The sequence below is a fragment of the Oncorhynchus clarkii genome, chromosome 7, assembly GCF_045791955.1.
Source record: "Oncorhynchus clarkii lewisi isolate Uvic-CL-2024 chromosome 7, UVic_Ocla_1.0, whole genome shotgun sequence".
Lineage (NCBI taxonomy): Eukaryota > Metazoa > Chordata > Actinopteri > Salmoniformes > Salmonidae > Oncorhynchus > Oncorhynchus clarkii.
Window position 1 is genome coordinate 60,987,838 of NC_092153.1, and position 22,412 is coordinate 61,010,249.

General features: G+C 42.4%; 1 protein-coding gene across 2 annotated transcripts in view; it reads left to right on the plus strand.

Annotated features, from left to right (window-relative positions):
* The window catches only part of LOC139413586 (retinoic acid receptor gamma-A-like), a 78,954-nt gene extending 64,057 nt beyond the window's left edge, over positions 1–14,897 (plus strand). For both annotated transcript variants that reach the window (XM_071161112.1, XM_071161113.1), the window contains 7 exons: positions 1,821–1,969; positions 5,788–5,929; positions 6,253–6,416; positions 6,523–6,699; positions 7,038–7,242; positions 8,120–8,278; positions 8,425–14,897. In XM_071161112.1, coding sequence (XP_071017213.1) covers positions 1,821–1,969; positions 5,788–5,929; positions 6,253–6,416; positions 6,523–6,699; positions 7,038–7,242; positions 8,120–8,278; positions 8,425–8,738 — 1,310 coding nt within the window. In that variant the 3' untranslated portion in view covers positions 8,739–14,897. The remainder of the gene's footprint in view (positions 1–1,820; positions 1,970–5,787; positions 5,930–6,252; positions 6,417–6,522; positions 6,700–7,037; positions 7,243–8,119; positions 8,279–8,424) is intronic.
* The last annotated feature ends 7,515 nt before the right edge of the window (positions 14,898–22,412 follow it).

A 22,412-nucleotide genomic window follows, 5' to 3' on the forward strand; every position in this document is an offset into this window, starting at 1 on the left:
TGCATCTGTAAAAGTTTGAGTGTTTTTGGTGACAAGCCAAATTTCTTTAGCCTCCTGAGGTTGAAGAGGCGCTGTTGCCCCTTCTCCACCATGCTCTCTGTGTGGGTGGACCATTTCAGTTTGTCCGTGATGTGTACGCCGAGGAACATAAATCTTTCCACCTTCTCCACTACTGTCCCGTTGATGTGGATAGGGGGGTGCGCCCTCTGCTGTTTCCTGAAATCCACGATCATCTCCTTTGTTTTTTTGATGTTGAGTGTGAGGTTATTTTCCTGACACCACACTCCGAGGGCCCTCACCTCCTCCCTGTAGGCCGTCTCGTCATTGTTGGTAATCAAGCCTACCACTGTAGTGTTGTCTGCAAACTTGATGATTGAGTTGGAGGCGTGCATGGCCACGCAGTCATGAGTGAACAGGGAGTACAGGAGAGGGCTGAAAACGCACCCTTGTGGGGCCCCAGTGTTGAGGATCAGCGGGGTGGAGATGTTGTTTGCCACCCTCACCACCTGGGGGCGGCCCGTCAGAATGTCCAGGACCCAGTTGCACAGGGCGGGGTCGAGACCCAGGGTCTCGAGCTTAATGACGAGTTTGGAGGGTACTATGATGTTAAATGCTGAGCTGTAACTGATGAACAGCATTTTTACATAGGTATTCCTCTTGTCAAGATGGGTTAGGGCAGTGTGATTGCGATTGCGTCGTCTGTGGACCTATTGGGGCGGTAAGCAAATTGGAGTGGGTCTAGGGTGTCAGGTAGGGTGGAGGTGATATGATCCTTGACTAGTCTCTCAAAGCACTTCATGATGACGGAAGTGAGTGCTATGGGGCGATAGTCATTTAGCTCAGTTACCTTAGCTTTCTTGGGTACAGGAACAATGGTGGCCCGCTTGAAGCATGTGGGAACAGCAGACTGGGATAGGGATTCATGGTCTGCGCATGTTCTGAGGCTAGGGATGCCGTCTGGGCCTGCAGCCTTGCGAGGGTTAACACATTTAAATGTTTTACTCACGTTGGCTGCGGTGAAGGAGAGCCCGCATGTTTTGGTGGTCGGCCGTGTCAGTGGCACTGTATTGTCCTCAAAGAGAGCAAATAAGTTGTTTAGTTTGTCTGGGAGCAAGACGTCGGTGTCCGCGACGGGGCTGGTTTTCTGTTTGTACTCCGTGATTGACTGTAGACCCTGCCATTTCTTGGGGTAACAGTGTAAGAATGAATGCATAAAAAAACAAAATACTGCATAGTTTCCTAAGAACGCGGTGCCATCACAAGATTACCTTCAGTCTGTTTGTTCAAATGTGGCTATAGGTATATAAGCATGTCGGGTTGAGCTGGCATTCAAATAAAAAAGACACACACACCATTTAGCTGACAGTCAGTCAGATAGTCAGGGGTATGCTCCACCCCCACTACCCAGTAGTGGAGACACCAATCAAATCTCATCTGCCGATAATGATTTTTATCAGTGTAGCCATCTGTCCATCAGCTAATTGTGTCTCTTTCCCTCTCCCCCATCAGGAAGAAAGAAATATGTTCATGTTCATCCTCTGACATGCAGTGTACCTATTAGCTTCAGTACTGAAATGTGCAGTAAGATAATGTCTATGACTTCTTTGCCCCCATTTTCTCTCTCTCTCTCTCTCTCTCACTCTCTCTCTCTCGCTCTCTCTCTCTCTCGCTCTCTCTCTCTCTCTCTCTCTCGCTCTCTCTCTTCTCGCTCTCTCTCTTCTCGCTCTCTCTCTCTCTCTCTCTCTCTCTCTCTCTCTCTCTCTCTCACTCTCTCTCTCTCTCGCTCTCTCGCTCTCTCTTCTCGCTCTCTCTCTGAGCAGCAGTGGAGACCCAGAGCACCAGCTCTGAGGAGATGGTGCCCAGTTCACCCTCTCCACCCCCTCCTCCCCGCATTTACAAGCCCTGTTTCGTGTGCCAGGACAAGTCCTCTGGCTACCACTATGGGGTCAGCTCCTGTGAGGGTTGCAAGGTGAGACACATCAAAACAGAGAGACAGAATATACCCAGTCATAAATGCCTTCACAAAGTATTCATAGTATTCATACCCCGCCATATTTTGTTGTGTTACAGTCTGAATTCATTTTTTTCTCTCTCTGACCCATCTACACAACTACCCTATGGTTAAAACTATTTTTTGACATTTTTGCAAATGTATTGAAAATGAAATATAGAAATGTCTCATTTAGAGTAAGTATTCACATCCCTTTCCTATGACACTCCAAATTGAGCTCAGGTGCATCCAATTTCCTTTGGTCACCCTTGAAACGTCGCTACAACTTGATTGGAGTCCACCTGTGGCCAATTCAAACGTTTGGACATGATTTAGAAAGAAACACACCTGGCTATATAAGGTCCCACAGTTGACAGTGCATGTCAGGAACGCAGATGAACAGGAGTGGCATTGGCGAGATGAGGAAGCGCTAGCTGAGGTTGCAGGGGCATGGGTTCAAGAAGATGGGGGACAAGGGCAAAAGGAAAAACCTGGGACAGATTATGAATAAATATGGAGTGGGGGATTGTACAAACCTTCTGGAAGACTTGCTGAAGGAGAAGATGGCAGACAAGGGAAACAGAAGAAAAGTGAAATATGTCCTGAGTGAATATGAATTGGAGGATTGCACAGAACTTCTGAAAGAGCTAGAAAAGGAAATTGAAAGTGACAAGAGTGAGGGTGAATCAATTGCAGTGGCAGGTGTAGTGACGACAGCCAAGAATGAGTTGAGTTGAGGAAGATTGGTGACGTGTAAAATGAGGGATACATGCGATAGTAGCTCGGAGATGGAACCTGACGGGACTGTGGACGAAGTACCCACGGTGAGGACTGCCGAGTTCGGGCCTCGTTCCAAGGATGTGAAGAATGATTCTGGCTCAGTGGGAGTGACATTGGTGGAGAGAGTGAATCCTTGCAGTTTGCCTGAAGAGTGGAAGACAGTGATAAAGGAAAATTGAATAAAAAGGGTGAAAGTTGTTAATGAGTATAGGTTTTTGGTTGGAGTAAGGTTCACTAACAATTGATTTTTGGGAGATCCGTTTGAAGTATCAAGGTGGAATCGGTCAGAGGGACCAGAAGTGTTTTTGTTTTGATTTCTTGTGTGTCACAAGAGCAGAAGGAAAAGGCATTAAGGATCAACAAACTACCAAATTATGAAGTGGAGAGTTTAGATTTTTGTAGCAGAGCACCGTTAAAAGGTGTCGACTCTGGCATCACGTTGGATGTGGAGGCCTCGTGCTTTACGAGTGGCATACAGGAGTAGTTGGAGCACGCCGGCTGAACGGTGTAGTGTGTAGTGAATGGGGAAAAGAAGAAAGCCTGTCGGTATTATTGATGTTTGACGAAGAGTATCTCCCTTCACGTGAAGTTGGGATATGTGCAGGGAGAGCTTCTGTGTCCAAGCCGTTGTTTTGTATCAAGTGTGTGCCAAAGAAATGTTGTTGAAGAATCTGAGGCTCTACGATGTTGTAATTGTGATGCAACCATGTTCCCAATTCCCCGGAGAGCCCGGTTAGGGTAAAGGAGTATGAAGTGGTAAGGGTCAGGTCTATACAGCAGGTCTCCTACACGAAGGCACATGAAATAGTTGAATGAGCGAGGGGAGCTGAAGATATGGTGGTGGATGCTCCGCAGACTGTGGAGATTCAGAGTGTTGTTCAACAGTTGAGGGAAACCGATATGCTGATTGTGAAGAAGGTAGGGTTCATGGTGTTTATCAGAGATGTGGTTTATTGTACTGCACAAACAAACAAACAACAGAAGAAACTGAACATGATAGTATCTGTGGCTGAAAGGTTTTTGGGGTTTCCAGGACTTCACTGCCAAAACATTGCATAGAATACTGTCTGAAGATGCTCTTCCTTCTCAGACCCCAGAGCCTGTAGGGATGGGCGTTGGCAGTTGAATCTGGAGTACATTGAGTTTTGTATTGTTTATTTGGTTAATTATTTGGGCTGATATACAGCCAAAACTGTAGGTGGCGGCATGCAGCTACAGTATTTGTTTGCGGGCGGCAATAATATCAAAGAAGAAGACCCCTCACAGTAGGTGGTAGCAATACACAAATAGTTGCAGTCTGCCATAAAACTTTAAGGAAGAAGATGTGCATGTCAGAGTAGAAACTATACCATGAAGTCCAAGGAACTGTCTGTAGATCGCAGCGATAATTATGATGAGGCATATATCTGGGGAAGGGTATACAACTATTTCTAAAGTGTTGAAAGTTTGAAAGAGAACAGTGGTCTCCATCATTGGAAAATGTTAAAAATATGGAACTACCCAGACTATGCCTAGAGTTGGCCGTTTGACCAAACTGAATAACCGGGTAAGAAGAGCCTTGGTCAGGGAGGTGACCAAGAACCCAATGAGCACTCTGACAGAACTACAGAGTTCCTTGGCTGAGATGGGAGAACCTGCCAGAAGGACATTTCTCTAAAGCACTTCACCAATCTAGGCTTATGGGAGAGTGGCCAGACGGAAGCCATTCCTGAGAAAAAAGCACACGACAGCACGCCTGGCGTTAGCAAATAGGCAAGTGAAAGACTCTGAGAGCATAAAGCAAAAGATTCTGTGGTCTGAGACCAAAATGGAACTCTTTGGCCTGAATGCAAAATGTTATGTCTGGAGAAAACATCACCCGTCTAACACCATCTCTACCATCAAGCATGGTGGCGGCAGCACCATGCTACGGGGATGCTTTTCAGCATCAAGGATTGGGTGACTGGTAAGGATGGAGGGAACAATGAATGAAGTCAAATACAGGCAAATTCTTGATGAGAACCTGCTTCAGAGTGCAAACAACCTTAGACTGGGGCGAAGATTTACATTCCAACAGGACAATAGACCCCAAGTGTTCAGCCAAAGCCATTCTGTAATGGCTTCAGGACAAGAATTGGAAAGTCCTTGAGTGGCCCAGCCAAAGCCCAGACTTGAATCCCATTTAAAATTGGTGGATCGACTTGAAGATGTCAGGTTACTGTCGTTCTCTATCTATCTTAACAGAGCTTGAGGAAACCCAACACGAGTCAAAGCTGATACAGACATACCCAACACGAGTCAAAGCTGATACAGACATACCCAACACGAGTCAAAGCTGATACAGACATACCCAACACGAGTCAAAGCTGATACAGACATACCCAACACGAGTCAAAGCTGATACAGACATACCCAACACGAGTCAAAGCTGTAATCACTGCTAAAGGGGCTTCTACAAAGTATTGACTCAGTGGTGTAAATAGTTTGAAATATTTCTGTATTTCATTTTCAATAAATTTGATGCAATTTCTATTGTGTATTGTGTGTAGAGATAGGTGTGGGGGGGAAAAACAATGAAATGCACTTTGAATTCCGGGTGTAACACAACAACATGTGGAATAAGTCAAGGGGTATGACTACTTTCTGAAGGTTCGGTACACAGACAGGATGTGTAACACAAGCAGATACATGACATATACAGAAAATGCATACACAAACAAACAAGCCAGAAAGTCAGACTGGGGCAAACAGACAGTCTACCAACATTTCTTCCATGCAATGTATCCCTATTCTGAGACATTACACGATGTAAAGACACCTGTGCTGTCCTCTGGTCTAATCTTTATCTAAGGGCATGGGCTGAAATAACCTCCTGTGGCCATGTAGTGAGACCTATTCCATCTATGCTCCAGAGATATGGTCTTGTGACCATTAAGGATGTTTTAATGCCTTATTTCTCTCTCTTTTACTCTCTCTTGGTCTGTTGGTATTTCTCTGTCTCTCTCCCCCTCGGTCTCTCTCTCTCTTCACTCTCTCAGGGATTCTTCCGGCGCAGTATTCAGAAGAACATGGTGTATACCTGCCACCGAGACAAGAACTGTCAGATCAACAAGGTGACCCGTAATCGCTGTCAGTACTGCCGGCTGCAAAAGTGCTTTGAGGTTGGCATGTCCAAAGAAGGTGAGTAACAGTGCATCAGAGGGATGCCGTTACAACCCGTTTTGTCCAGTTTGCCTGCTGGGTAAGTTGTGCTCAAATGTAAAGGTGTGAGGAGATCAGAGACTGCTTGAATACAGAGAGGTTGTGAGAGTGATTGGGTGGCAAAGAATTTGTAAAGGGATCTCACTACAGTTTATGTCTGTAAGTGTGTGTATTGGGATAGCTAGGGTTTACAGTGAAATCACAATATGGCCCCTATAAATGGATATTATAAGCACCACCAATCCACCACTTTCCCTTACTCTCTCACTTATCGTCACTCCTTCCTCTTCTCTGTCATGCAGCGGTGCGTAATGACAGGAACAAGAAGAAGAAGGATGTGAAGGAGGAGGTGGTGTTGCTGGAGAGCTATGAGCTCAGTGGAGAACTGGAAGAGCTAGTCAACAAAGTCAGCAAGGCCCACAAAGATACCTTTCCCTCACTTGTCCAGCTGGGCAAATACACTACAGTGAGTGTCTCTCTCTCTCTCACTCTCACTCTCACACTCACACACACACACACACACACACACACACACACACACACACACCTTAGCCCTCTCTCTCCTATTCCAGAACTCCAGTGCAGACCACCGTGTACAGTTGGATCTGGGGCTGTGGGATAAGTTCAGTGAACTCTCCACCAAGTGCATCATCAAGATAGTGGAGTTTGCCAAGCGCCTGCCAGGCTTCACCACCCTCACCATCGCTGACCAGATCACTCTCCTCAAATCAGCCTGTCTGGATATACTGGTACCTGAACACCTCTCTCCTTCCACCTCCACTCTGTCTGTACTCCTCTCTCCCTCACTGCTCTCTCCCTCCACCTCCACTCTGTCTGTACTCCTCTCTCCCTCACTGCTCTCTCCCTACATTTTCACTCTTCTCTCCCACACTACAACCTATCTACTTCTCTCTTTCCCTCACAATGCTCTATCCATACTCCTCTTTCCCTTAACACACTATCAACATGTCACTATCCTCAATCCTTTGTCACTCCCTACAATTTACACACCCCCTCTTCCTCACCCTCCCTTTTCATCATCTTTGTTGTCATTTATTCCCCTAACCTCTCCATCCTCTCCTCTCAGATGCTGAGGATCTGCACTCGCTACACTCCGGAGCAGGACACAATGACCTTCTCCGACGGGCTGACCCTGAACCGGACCCAGATGCACAACGCAGGCTTTGGCCCTCTCACAGAGCTGGTGTTTGCCTTTGCTGGCCAGCTGCTGCCTCTGGAGATGGACGACACAGAAACCGGCCTCCTCAGCGCCATCTGCTTGATCTGTGGAGGTACTACTGTTTGTGTGTGCACACACGTCTCAATAATAATATGTGACCATTTTGGTGGCATATGCTCCTAAACATGGCTTGAGACCTTGAATTTTTATTTGAGAGAACCAATGCGCCTAGATAATTGTTGTAATGATTTCGCTCTACCATTGTTTCCGAGTGCCCTAGAGAAAAAAGCAAACACATATTCATTAGCATCATGGTTGTACCATTACTACAGCGAAAACGTCTTGTTTCTTCGAATTTTACATTCATTTGCTTACACTTTGTTCAGCCCTGTTACCTAGCTGGCTAGCTAATAACCTGGTAACTAGTAGGCCATATCTGAACAGTTGGGGACACAGAAAGAAAGTTACAGGGATAGCTTCTTCAGGAGATCAATGATGATAGCAATGAATGAGTGACTAATCTCTTTCATCTACAATTTTCGATGTAATCTCAGTAGTACAATTACTCTTTTACACAATTTAGAAACCTAACATTCGACAAACGACTTTGTAATTTCAATGACAGGTAATTGTATCATCATTTTAGTATTTTATAATACACATTTATTTACAGGGTTACGTATTAGTTTATAGGGAACATTATCAGAAGCAGCTAGAATACAGTACATATAGGCCCAGTATAGGCTATATCTCAATTGGTGCTCGTACATTTTATGTTGTGCTCCTAACTTTTGCTACCAATTAATATTCTGAATTTAGAGCCCTGGCTCAATATCCTAGATACAATACACTTAGCAGACTCTTGCCTCTTCTATTTGCGTTCCTTTTTTTTCTTCTCCCTGACCCTATGTCATTGGCTGCTGACTCTTTTTATACCCATCATTGGCTCTCCCCCTTCCTGACCCAGTGTGATTGGCTCTCTCCCTCAGACCGTATGGACCTGGAGGAGCCCCAGAAGGTGGACAAGCTACAGGAACCCCTCCTGGAGGCCCTGAAAATCTACGCCCGCCGCAGACGCCCCAACAAGCCCCACATGTTCCCCCGCATGCTGATGAAGGTCACCGACCTCAGGGGCATCAGCACCAAGGGTCAGTACAGATAAGGATGTAGTACACAGTACAGATATATAGCACAGCTTAGATCTTTATTCATAACACAGGCTATACTAACACATAGATCAATATGCATATATAGTAGAGTTATGTTTATGCGTGGGTCTCTCTGTTTACTGTAGGTGCTGAGAGAGCCATCACTCTGAAGATGGAGATCCCAGGCCCCATGCCTCCTCTGATCAGGGAGATGCTGGAGAACCCCGAGGCCTTTGAGGACAGCAGCGACTCTGGGGACAGCGCCTCCGCCCCCCCTGCCATCCAAGCCATCAAGAAAGAGAGGGAGGAGAAGAGCCTCGAGGAGGAAGATGAGGATGAGGAGGACGAGTGGGGGGACGAGGAGAGGGAGAGGGGTGCGGACAGCGATGGGGAGCCCTGGGGGGAGGCTGCAGCGGCAGAAGCGGTGTCCCAGAAAGGGGCAACTGGGAGATCCCAGTGAGAGTGACATAGTGATGCACTCTGACCCATTCTCGTCACCTCCTATTCCACCACCCTCAGACAGACCAACACTCCCTGTCCTATCCTTACAAGCCCACCAAGTCATCTCCCCACATGAGCAGCCCATCCTATAACAAGGGTCTACTCCAAGACCTAGCTGTTACACCTGTTTACTCCAAGACCTCTGCTGTTACACATGTTAAACTACCCCCCACACCCCTACACCCCTACACACACACACACACACACACACACACACACACACACACACACACACACACACACACACATATATACATGCTGTATACCCATAAGAATTTCCCCTTTGCTCTAGATAGACAGTAAAGTAAAGGCTCTATGTAGTAAACCTACTCTGTCACTCCAGGGTGAAACTGGCCCTGTCTACAGGATCAGTTTCAGGAACTGTCTACAGGAAAAGTTTCAGGAACTGTCTACAGGAACAGTTTCTTGGGGCGGCAGGTAGCCTAGTGGTTAGAGCGTTCGGCCAGTAACCAAAAGGTTGCTAGATCGAATCCCTGAGCTCACAAGGTAAAAATCTGTCGTTCTACCCCTGAACAAGGCAGTTAACCCACTGTTCCTAGGCCGCCATTGTAAATAAGAATTTGTTCTTAACTGACTTGCCAAGTTAAATAAAGGTTAAATAAATGAAATAAAAACAGGTGGAACATGTAGTCTGGAAGAGGAGAGAGAGAAAAACAAGCACTAAATCTCAGAGTTGGGACAAGTGCCACGAGAGATCACTGTGCCAACCATAAGACTGACCATATGCTACTTTACAATGCTGTCTCCACACAAAGAGAAACACAGGAGATCCTATTCTGAATGGCAGCAGCTTGGATTGGTGGACCATATGAAATGCACTCCCCCACTTTCCTTAAGGGCTACTCAGAGTGCAAGAGCATTGACGAAACGACAACTGCAACAACCAAACTCTTATTGTGAAAACCATTCGCCACAAATGCCTTTTGAGAATAGTTTTTTGACATTCATGTTTTTCTATTGTATGATTTTCCCCCAAATAACATTCATATTTGAACATATATTCAAGTGTGTTACTATGTATTTTACTCTGTTAATGTTGTCTCGCTTATGCTTCAGTCATGCTCATGTTTGACGAGCAATATCAAACTAGCGATAGATTCTCAGTTTGTAAGTTGAAAACTCAACTTACAAACGGGCAACTCTCTTCTGATCTTTACATCGTCTGTGCTTGTGACTTCACTCATTGGGACAGAGCTTATTGTAGATCTCTGCTCGATGAGAAACAAAAACAAGGATTTGACCAATGGACTATGGCACGTTGCAAGCTATAGTTGTGAGCTACACATATACTAAACACACAAACACACTATAAAGGTGTGCAGGGTCAATTTTATACAATTTAATGCCAATGCTTTGACTCAGGGTGATTCTAGAGATGGACAAAAACTCACCAGCGTGAATGTTCAAGACAATCACAACAAGGAACTGTAGGGTAGCACCGACGGTTCGCCACTCTCCCCGTTTTCTTCATCAACAAGCCATTCTACAGGGATCTGAATGTGAAACAGAACTAATGTAGTTTCCCTTTGTTCTCAGTGGAATGCCATGCAGTCTACCAGGGGGATCAGATATCTGGGTGGGCAGAATCCAGTACATACAGTTGAGGTCGGAAGTTTACATACACGTTAGCCAAATACATTTAAACTCAGTTTTTCACAATTCCTGACATTTAGTCCTAGTAAAAATTCCCTTTCTTAGGTCAGTTAGGATCACAACTTTATTTTAAGAATGTGAAATGTCAGAATAATAGTAGAGAGAATGATTTATATAAACTTTTATTCATTTCATCACATTCCAAGTACATACACTCAATTAGTATTAAATTGTTTCAGGTAGCCTTCCATAAGCTTCCCACAATAAGTTGGGTGAATTTGGCCCATTCCTCAAATCAAATCAAATCAAATCAAATCACAGAGCTGGTGTAACTGAGTTAGGTTTGTAGGCCTCCTTACTCACACACGCTTTTTCAGTTCTGCCCATAAATGTTCTATAGTATTGACGTCAGGGCTTTGTGATGGCCACTCCAATACCTTGACTTTGTTGTCCTTAAGCCATTTTGCCACAACTTTGGAAGTATGCTTGGGGTCATTGTCCATTTGGAAGACCCATTTGCGACCAAGCTTTAACTTACTGACTGATGTCTTGCGATGTTGCTTCAATATATCCACATAATTTTCCTTTCTCATGATGCCATCTATTTTGTGAAGTGCACCCGTCCCTCCTGCAGCAAAGCACCCCCACAACATGATTCTGCCACCTCCGTGGTTGGGATGGTGTTCTTTGGCTTGCAAGACTCCCCTTTTTCCTCCAAACATGACGATGGTCATTATGGCCAAACAGTTCTATTTTTGTTTCATCAGACCAGAGGACATTTCTCCAAAAAGTAGAATCTTTGTCCCCATGTGCAGTTGCAAACCGTAGTCTGGATTTTTTTATTGCGGTTTTGGAGCAGTGGCTTCTTCCTTGCTGAGCGGCCTTTCAGGTTATGTCGATATAGGACTCGTTTTACTGTGGATATAGATACTTTTGTACCTGTTTCCTCCAGCATCTTCATAAGGTCCTTTGCTGTTGTTCTGGGATTCATTTGCACTTTTCGCACCAAAGTACGTTCATCTCTAGGAGAGAGAACGCGTCTCCTTCCTGAGCAGTATAACGGCTGCGTGGTCCCATGGTGTTTATACTTGTGTACTATTGTTTGTACAGATGAATGTGGTACCTTCAGGCGTTTGGAAATTGTTCCCAAGGATAAACCAGACTTATAGAGGTCTACAATTTTTTTCTGAGGTCTGCAGATTTCTTTTGATTTTCCGATGATGTCAAGCAAAGAGGCACTGAGTTTGAAGGTGGGCCTTGAAATACATCCACAGGTACACCTCCAATTGACTCAAATGATGTCAATTAGCCCATCAGAAGCTTCTAAAGCCATGACATCATTTTCAATAATTTTTCATGCTGTTGAAAGGCACAGTCAACTTAGTGTATGTAAACTTCTGACCCACTGGAATTGTGACACAGTGAATTATAAGTGAAATGATCTGTCTGGAAACAATTGTTGGAAAAATGATTTGTGTCATGCACAAAATAGATGTCCTAACCGACTTGCCAGAACTATAGTTTGTTAACAAGACATTTGTGGAGTGGTTGAAAAACGAGTTTTAATGACTCCAACCTAACTTCTGACTTCAACTGTAGCTGACATCTGTGATTCTGAAACTAGCCGTCTGCTCCCAGCCATAGCCGCGGGAAGTAGGTATGCTGAGGGTGCTGCAGCACCCCCTGAAACATCATCACCACTCCTCCACCTCCAAACATCTTCCCACAGCTATGCTCCCAGCCCCAAGTCATGGCTTAGGTAGTGTGTTGATAACAGTACAGCACATTGAAAGTAAGCCATAATTACTAGTGTTATGAGTCAGAATACATGGACTAGATCACTAACACAGGACCAGTTCAGTCTTAGGTCCATTCATTCAATTCAAAAACTCATGTATAGGCCATAGTTACACATATCATTGATGTCAATGAAGTCTCACCCTCATACAGTGATGATCTCGTAGATGAATAAGCAATATTGGAATTATATGCAAAGCCATGAATCAGGAAATGAATGTGTCTGCGGTATGTAGATGTATTTGTGTGTCGGTGTGTGTGTGCACCCACATGTGTCTCTCTGTGTGTGTTTCTTGCTACTTGTGTAACATAATTTAGTGTTTTATGCTTGTTCTACCATAGAATAGATGAGATACTATTTTGGAAACTGTCTACATACATGAACTGGTTTCTAGGACTTTTAGTCCCTAGTTCTGTCCAATAACATTCACAGAACCGTATGGTTGATTTCATTACTCCAGTCATTTTTCTTAATTATGTTTTTTTACTTTTATGCTTTACAGATTCATTTGATATTTAGATAAGTTAGTCCTTTTAGAATGACTGCATTTAATTATCAAAAAGTCCACAAGTGAGATATTCCTCCCAGTTCCTCTATATAAACATATCTTCTTGCCCCAATGATGACTGTGCACAATCTGACTTTAATAAAGGAGCAGGGTATTTATGCTCATAATGTCTCAAACTCCACATCTACAGTGTATTCAGTTTCCACACTGTCGGCACCGTGCCGTTGTCTCTTAGCTATGGCCAACAGGCACAGCAGTGTGTGGACTTGTAAAAGTCTGTGGTTGTAAAGCATTAACATGGACCTCAGGCTGAGTAAGACTTCCAGGGTAAGGAATGGATTTGGAGTTAATCCCCAGTGTACATTGAGACCATTAGTTATTCTGAAAGAGTGATTTACACCTTCATGTCAGCAGCCACTGCACAGACCTACTCAGTACTCAGCCAGGACTTCTTGGAGTAGGGGGAGAATTTGCCTATATAGTCACACCTTGATGCATAAACCTCAACCCTCACTGCAGCACAGTTCACATAGCCACTCTAGTGAGAAATCTGATAGCTTTAAAACAAAAGACATATTTAGTGTATGTAGGCTATTTATGTAGGTGTGTGTGTGCGTGTGTGGCCTCAGAATGCTACAGAGGACCCTGCCACTAGCTAGGTTTCCATCCAATTGGCAACAGATTTCCATGTGAATATTCTAAAATCCGCATAAAAACTATATGCACATTTTCCAACCAGAGATGTGTTTCCATCAAATTGACTTGCAAATAACAGTCTGTGCGCACAAAAAAATAACTTGCGCAGATACATTTCCATGTACCGAATCAGAAATACAAGGTAAATGGGTTTCCATCGCATTTTCAACTCTACTGATGGCTTTGTAACAATACATCACGTGCGCCCTATCAAATCAAATTTGATTTGTCACATTTGTCACATATACGTGTTTAGCAGATGTTATTGCAGGAGTAGCGAAATGCCAACAGCTCGCAGATAAAGTGCGGGTATAGGCTACCTACATGATAAAAGCGATATTCTTTGTATTTGTCAAATCATCATAACGATCATCATGTCACCAGAATAAGACCCTCAATATTTATTGGAAAGGAGCATCAAACTCATCAGCGTGCACTTTCACCACCCTGTGAAGTTCAACATAATTTATTTACTGCATGCTTTACCGAGTCGTAGTGGGATGAACACACAATATCATCGCATGACTCAAAGTTTACTTCGATATGAAAGTTAATATATCAATAGTTGGTCATGAAGGCGTTTCCACCGCGCTTCCACCTTGTCTAGCATATTTTGTTTTGTCAACATTTGGAAAGTTTACCGACAAATGTGCTGTTTCTATCAGGCCTGTTTGACCATTTTTATCCGACATGTACTGATTTAAGTATTTGTTCATTGTTTTCTTGTTATATAGTCAAATGTTTTGTTTGAAGCTAAACGGATGTAGCAAAGAACCATGGTGTTTGTGCATTTAGCAAGCACGATCAATATATATGAAGAATATAGGGCATATATTTTGGACAAAATGTTTTCAAGACAGCTGAAATACAGCAGTGATTGTTTGCTGGCAATGATAACCGAAAATAGATTGACAAAGAAAAACAATTACACCAGTGTTATCATTCAGGAAGAATTTCAATTAGGCCAATTATTTGAAATGTGTGTGCTATTGTATTTTTGTTCCTTTTTACAGCTTGTAGTATTATCGATAAGCTCTATCTTTTTAATGCTTGAGGATTGTTGGGTATTTTATGAGTAAAATAATTGCTTTTGAGAATGTACTATACTTGTCTTCATTTTCTTATTTTTCTTATTTGTTGGTGTTCATAACTATAATATAACTTTAATTTTTCAATTTCATTTGTAAAAACATTATGACTTTTTTGTACTCTAGATTCAGGGATTTCAAAATCTGTCTGTGATTTATATTTCTGTTTGTGTAAAAACATGAAATCCCCAGTTTGTGTTTGTATGCTCTTGTGAGATAAAATATAATGGTAGTTTGTTTTTCTGTTGTTCCATATCGGCTGTCCCTTATCAAAGTTTCTCAAAACAACGCTTTGTTTCACCTATCTTTGTTGTCCCTTAAAAAACATTTTTTTGTCATTAAGGCAGTTGTCATTTCTTGTACGTTTGGATGCTGTTGTTAATATTTTGATTTTATAAAGAAACTTATCTTTTATATGTGTGTGTTCATTTGTATTACATGTGTACTGTATCATCATGTCATTAGCATCAATACAGATGCATACCTGGTCAAAACACACTGGGGGGCGATGTAGTTCTACCATAGTAAATTGAATCCACTCCTACTCTATTGGGAATGAATGGGGCAACATTAGCATGTTCCTTCTGGCTACATCGCCACCCATTTCACACTGTCAAGCTGTACTGCGCTGGCCTGGCTACATATCCACCACAGTTGCTGGAACCTTGCTGGAAAGGAAAATGTTGAAAGAAAATATCTGAGCCAGCACCGTACTGTACAGGCCAGAGAGATACTGTAGTATGAAAAGGTTATTAGGATATGATCAAACTAAGTAATTGAGTTGAATTGGCCATGCAATTGTGGACATACTGACATTACCCATTTTTTTGTATTTATCAGTGGCTAAATAAGCTGAATTTATCGGTGGCTATTTAAACAAATCTGAACCATGGATTGCGGTTTCAAATTCTTATTTACAATGACTTGCCTAGTTAAATAAATACAAATGTGTCTTAATCAGACTACAAAAACACTATTGATTTAGAACCACAGAGCATTACCGCAAGTCACAAAGAAAACAGGAGCTACCTCCACTATTCTAGAACCATTTCAACTACAACATTTAAACATAATCAAATCACCTATGCTTAGTCTAATACACTGACAACAAAAAGATACCAAAAACAATTTAGTCCAATCAAAGTAAGGTAAATATGATGTGGCTGTCCATGGTTCTGATTTCTGTGTGTGTCACGTCTGCTCCCGCTTACGCTCCCCCACCCTCCCTGGAGCTCGAAGGCTCCAGGCTCCCCAGCATTACGCACTCCTGCCACCATCAGTACGCACACCTGATTTTCCTCGTCACGCCCATCAGTGTATTATTGAACTCACATGGACTCAATTACCTGTTTATTACTTCCCCAATATTGGTCAGTTCCCCATCTCTGTTCCCCGCTGCTGCATTGAATGTCGTCTGTCTTTGTTACCCGTGTGCTGATGCTGTTCCTGTCTTGTTCCATGTCTGTTCCTAATTAAATGTTGACTCCCAGTACCTGCTTCTCTTCTCCAGTGTCATTCCTTACAGTGTGTGTGTGTGTGTGTGTGTGTGTGTGTGTGTGTGTGTGTGTGTGTGTGTGTGTGTGTGTGTGTGTGTGTGTGTGTGTGTGTGTGTGTGTGTGTGTGTGTGTGTGTGTGTGTGTGTGTGGTGAGTGCGTGTGTGTGTGGTGAGTGCAAGTAGAAAAAAACATATTTGTAGAGGAACACCAATGCAATCCTCCTCTCTTTCATGTTGCCGAAACTGTCAATTATCACTATTAAATATTTGTTTTCTTTCCTGGACCAGTTGATGATGGTCAACAATAATACTAGACAACTAGCCTACTGTCACGGATCTAAACAGTAATGCTGCTAATTCTGTTCACCAGTACCGGAGGTGGACATCACTGGCCTTCTAGGCTTCACTGAACTCGATTCATTATCATCAACCCCGGACAGTCTTGTCTGATTACACACACCTGGTTCCCATTTTGTCTTGATTATGATGTTATATATGTGCCCTCTGTTCCCATGTCCGTTGGAGTGTTTTGTGCATTGTCTATTACGGATCTCATCCCGTGTCATTCTACAATGCTCTTATGTTTGGGTACATCCCAGTGTTTTGTATGCTGTTTTTTGGGGGTGTATTAAAAACCCTGTTATGAATTCCTGCGCCTGTCTCCAAATTCTTCATAGCAGCGTGACACCTACATCTAGACACCAATGCGCATCCAATCCATCAAACAAGTATATGTCAATGACAGTATGCCTATAATTGACTCTTTCGGTTCGATTTTGCAATGGCATAGGCCTACATTATTTTAGATTTGTGTGCCCATTGGAACTGTTTTCACACCAAAACATTGAAATGTTCAATGTTCTAATTCAATTGTTAAATGCTTAATAATTACAAATAACCCTGTCATAAATGTAATTAACGTAAGGAAAGGTAGTGTTTTATGTCACACGATCTGTCAAGATAAAACATGAACTAATTCATTATGGACATTATGAACTAGGTTGTAAAACATGTTTTGATTCAACTTGTGTATTATATTGAATATAGGACACCTATTCTGCATGTGTGCATGTGTTTAAAATAGCTTTGGATGAGAGGGTAGGCGACCAGCAGTTGTGTAGGCCTTAAGGCCTAGTGGATGCTAAACAAATTTTTGCTATGCACTGAAAGTATAGGGAGTGTTAGTTTTTTCACTGCAATCAGGAATCACTTTACCCATCTATTTTTGTTAATACTACATCACTGGCTAATGGTAGTCCTATTTTAAGTTGATGGTAATACACCTTGTAGCCTACCTTAGTAAGTTGACTGTGTGTGTCAGGGTGACCATCCCGTTTTTCCCAGGACAGTTTCAGCCTTATTCAAATCAAATCAAATCCAACTTTATATATATGAACCCTTTGTAATTACCTGGACTTCTGCATAAAATGGTCATAACATTTGATCTGATCTTCATCTAAGTCACAACAATAGACAAGCACATCTATTAATGTAGGCCTAATCAATGGCAATCCCTGGATGTCTTAACCTCTCTTGGGTAGGGAGCAGTATTTTGAAGTTTGGATGACAAACGTGCCCAAAGTAAACTGCCTGTTACTCAGGCCCAGAAGCTAGGATATGCATATGCATGGTAGTATTGGATAGAAAACACTCTGAAGTGTCTAAAACTGTTACAGTAATGTCTGTGAGTATAACAGAATGGATATGGCAGGCGAAAACCTGAGGAAATTCCATCCAGGAAGTGGGATTTTTTTGATGCAATTTGTTTTCCATTGAATGCCTATTGACTATTTTATGGGTTAGTGCCCAGATTTCAGTTCCTATGGCTTCCACTAGATGTCAACAGTTTTAGACATGCTTTCAGGCTTGTATTTTGAAAAACGATGAGTAAAAATACCTTTTGGTCAGTGGACAGGGGATGTATGCAGAGCTGGATTGGGCGCCTGACCGTGAGCGCGCCGTTCGTTGTTTTTCCTTTCTTTTGAAAAGGCTATTGTCCGGTTTAAATATTATTTATTATTTAGACAATAGACAACCTGAGGATTAATTATAAACACAGATTGACATGTTTCGATGAACTTTACAGGTACTATTAGGATGTATTCGTCTGCATGTTTTGACTGCCCTGGAGCCAGTGGATTACTGAACAAAACGCGCTAACAAAACTGAGTTTTGGGACATAAAGAGGGACTTTATCGAACAAAACAAACAATTATTGTGTAACAGGGAGTCTTGTTAGTGCAACCATATGAAGATCATCAAAGGTAAGTCATTAATTTTATCGCTATTTCTGACTTTTGTGACTCCTTTACTTGGCTGTAAAATGTTTGTATGCTTCTGTAAGCGGGGCGCTGTCCTCAGATAATCGCATGGTATGTTTTCGCCGTAAAGCCTTTTTGAAATCTGACACAGCGGCTGGATTAACAAGAAGTTCATCTTTAAGCCGATGTATAACACTTGTATATTTTATGAATGTTTATTATGAGTATTTTTGTATTTTGAATTTGGCGATCTGCAATTTCACTGGATGTTTGCCAGGTGGGACACTACCATCCCACCTGCCCATAAGAAGTTTTCAACAGCTTGGAAAATTCCAGAAAATTATGTCATGGCTTTAGAAGCTTCTGATAGGCTAATTGAAATAATTTGAGACAATTGGAGGTGTACCTGTGGATGCATTTCAAGACATACCTTCAAACTCAAACTCAGTGCCTCTTTGCTTGACATCATGGGAAAATCTAAAGAAATCAGCCAAAACCTCTGAAGGTACCACGTTCATCTGTACAAACAATAGTACGCAAGTATAAACACCATGGGACCACGCAGCCGTCATACTGCTCAGGAAGGAGACGTGTTCTTTCTCCTAGAGATTAACGTACTTTGGTGTGAAAAGTGCAAATGAATCCCAGAACAACAGCAAAGGACCTTGTGAAGATGCTGGAGCAAACAGGTACAAAAGTATCTATATCCACAGTGAAACGAGTACTATATCGACATAACCTGAAAGGCCGCTCAACAAGGAAGAAGCCACTGCTCCAAAACCGCCATAAAAATGCCAGACTATGGTTTGCAACTGCACATGGGGACAAAGATCATAGTCTTTGGAGAAATGTCCTCTGGTCTGATGAAACAAAAATAGACCTGTTTGTCCATAATGACCATCGTCATGTTTGGAGGAAAAAGGGGGAGGCTTGCATGCCGAAGAACACCATACCAACCGTGAAGCACGAGGATGGCAGCATCGTGTTGTGGGGGTGCTTTGCTGCAGGAGGGACTGGTGCACTTCACAAAATAGATGGCATCATGAGGTAGGAAAATTATGGGGATATATTGAAGCAACATCTCAAGACATCAGTCAGGAAGTTAAAGCTTGGTTGCAAATGGGTCTTCCAAATGGACAATGACCCCAAGCATACTTCCAAAGTTGTGGCAATATGGCTTAAGGACAACAAAGTCAAGGTATTGGAGTGGCCATCACAAAGCCCTGACCTCAATCCTATAGAAAATGTATGGGCAGAACTGAAAAGGCGTGTGTGAGCAAGGAGACCCACAAACCTGACTCAGTTACACCAGCTCTGTCAGGAGGAATGGGCCAAAATTCACGCAACTTATTGTGGGAAGCTTGTGGAAGGCTACCCGAAACGTTTGCCTCAAGTTAAACAATTTAGTTAATTGAGTGTATGTCAACTTCTGACCCACTGGGAATGTGAAAGAAATAAAAGCTGAAAAAATCATTCTCTCTACTATTATTCTGACATTTCACATTCTTAAAATAAAGTGGTGATTCTAACTGACCTAAGACAGGGAATTTTTAGTATGATTAAATGTCAGGAATAGTGAAAAACTGAGTTTAAATGTATTTGGCTAAGATCTATGTAAACTTCCAACTTCAACTGTAAGTCAAACACTTGTCATTGTTCTTTATTGTAGTAATGTAACGTTAACTTAAGATGTAGAAGATACCCTCACAAAAAAAGTAACTGACGTAACTGCAGTTGACTGTGGTATTTTGAACTCAGTAATTGCAGATTAACTGCAGTTACACTGCAAAATTACTGCAGTAAAAAAACGGTTATTTTGAATGCATTATTTGTAATATTCTGCAGTTTTACTGCACTCTAACTGCAGTTTTACTGCACTCTAACTGCAGTTTTACTGCACTCTAACTGCAGTTTTACTGCACTCTAACTGCAGTTATACTGCACTCTCACTGCAATCTTTTTTTGTAAGGGTATTTGCCAACGCAAGTAACATAGTAGTAGCTGACTATTTTCTTGCTTATTGTGTAGTGGAGGATAAAGAATACCTGTATGCTATTGATGTGTAATTGTGTAGCCAATCTGTGTATGGACCCTAAAATGTTTGATTTAAATATTAGCTCAGAAAAGTGGCTTTATTTGATCTAGCTACAAAGCTTCCACTGGTAATGGTATCCTAGTGGTTAGAGAGCTGGGCCAGTACCCAAACAGTTGCTGGATCGAATCCCTGAGCTGACGAGGTTCAAATCTGTCATTTCAGTTGAATTCATTCAGTTGTACAATAGTGCAGAAAAGAGCCACATTTTTTTTCTTCTCCTCCTGAAGACCAGAATGTGTCTTTACGCACACTTGTGTCTTCTTCTTCTTCTTCTATGGTATGTAAGCATTTGCACAATTTAGTCAGCATGCCACCACCTACTGTGCAGAATGGAAACAGGATTCCAAAAAGATGGAACCAATGTGATCCCTACACAGGCTCAAGACACAGGAGGTTGATGGCACCTTAATTGGGGAGGATGGGCTCGTAGTAATGGCTGGAGTGGAATAGGTGGAATGGTATCAAATACACCAAACACAGTTTCCATGTGTTTGATGCCATTCCATTCGCTCCGTTCCAGCCATTATTTTGAGCCGCTGGCTCAAGGCGAGCTTGGGAGGGCTGGCTGTTTTCTGGCGCCAGTACCCCTTGCAAGTCTTCCGATGTAAACTCTTGAAGTCACAAAAACTTTTCAGTCGCAGCTACAATAATGTCCACTACCATATCTTCCAGACAGAACCAACATAACAGAACTTACAGAACCAACATAACCAACAGACTTTCCTCCTTTTCACCGGGCACCAACCACTCCTGGAATTCTCTTCAGGTATTCAATGTTAACATCCATCTGTGATGACTCCTTTAACGGGCGCTCTACTCTGAAGTTCAAAGCATGATACTTCTGTTGTATGGATTCTTTTGAGGCCCACTGCAGTCTTCCTCTGTTCTTCAGAAGCACAATTAATCAGAATAAGACCACTTCTGGTCACTTTGATAGATTCCACCAGCGCATGCTTCACCATCTTCGACACCGCAAACGGGTCTCCCAGATATGCATCCTAAATCAACAAAAGCATCCCAACAACAAACAAATCCTTATCCGACATACACAAAGACCTATCTTTCACTCCAATTTTAGATAATTTCCTCTTTAACACTACTGTTCATCCTCAGCAGCTTCGCTCAACATCCTGCTCGATTCAACCCTGGCATCCACTTCCGCCATCTTGACCGCCTTTCACAACTACCACGCACTCGCATCAATCCAATCTCAACCTTAACGGTTTGTGCACTTTCTGTCTCATGAGGAGGCTTGAAGCAGGCTTCAAGTTGTGTTCTCGTAACAATTTGATCTGTTTGCCCTATTTCTTGATATGTTTGACTGTTACAGTTATTAATTCGATTAATTTCAATGTTTGAACAGTTTATTTCAGTTCATTTCAGTTTACCAGTAGGTAGGTCTATTACTTTAGTCCTTGGTTGGAAATGCCCCAAGGCTGTCAAAATGCTCTGTCTAAACGCTAATACTGTACACCTCACACTCTCTACAGTTTTGGAAACATTTGGAACTTAACTTTCATATAAGCAAAACTAAGAAGTTAAATACAAAAGATACACTTACTGTACGCAGTTTAAGAAAGTTGCACCTGGCTGTATTTTCAGAAACACATGCGATCCAGTCAGAAATGTGGAATGGAATGGTCCAATGTGCAAGGTGAGAGGATGTGTCATAGCCCAGGCAGTGTGTGAAAACAACTAGGTGCAACTTTGCCAAACTGCTTACAGTATGTGTATATTTTGTAGTTGAAAGATTATTTATCGCTTTTATGAAAGTTAAGTTCCAAACGTTTCCAACCCATATCGTTTTAATATTGTTCATTGATCCAGCTGTAGTCCATACCTTCAGTTGAGAACTCAAGGGGTGGGTATACCCCTTTGGGTTCTCGAGAGCTAGTAAGTAGCCTAGCTAGCATCTAAGTTACATTGTGAAAAAGCCAACCTATAGCCTACCTGTGTTTTACTGCAAAAATAACTCTATGATATTGAGAAAAAAAAAAAAGAATTGACCTACTAGAAAACCTTCGATAGCTCATAGCTAATCTTGCTCAGACACTTCCACCCATGTGCAATTAGTCAAA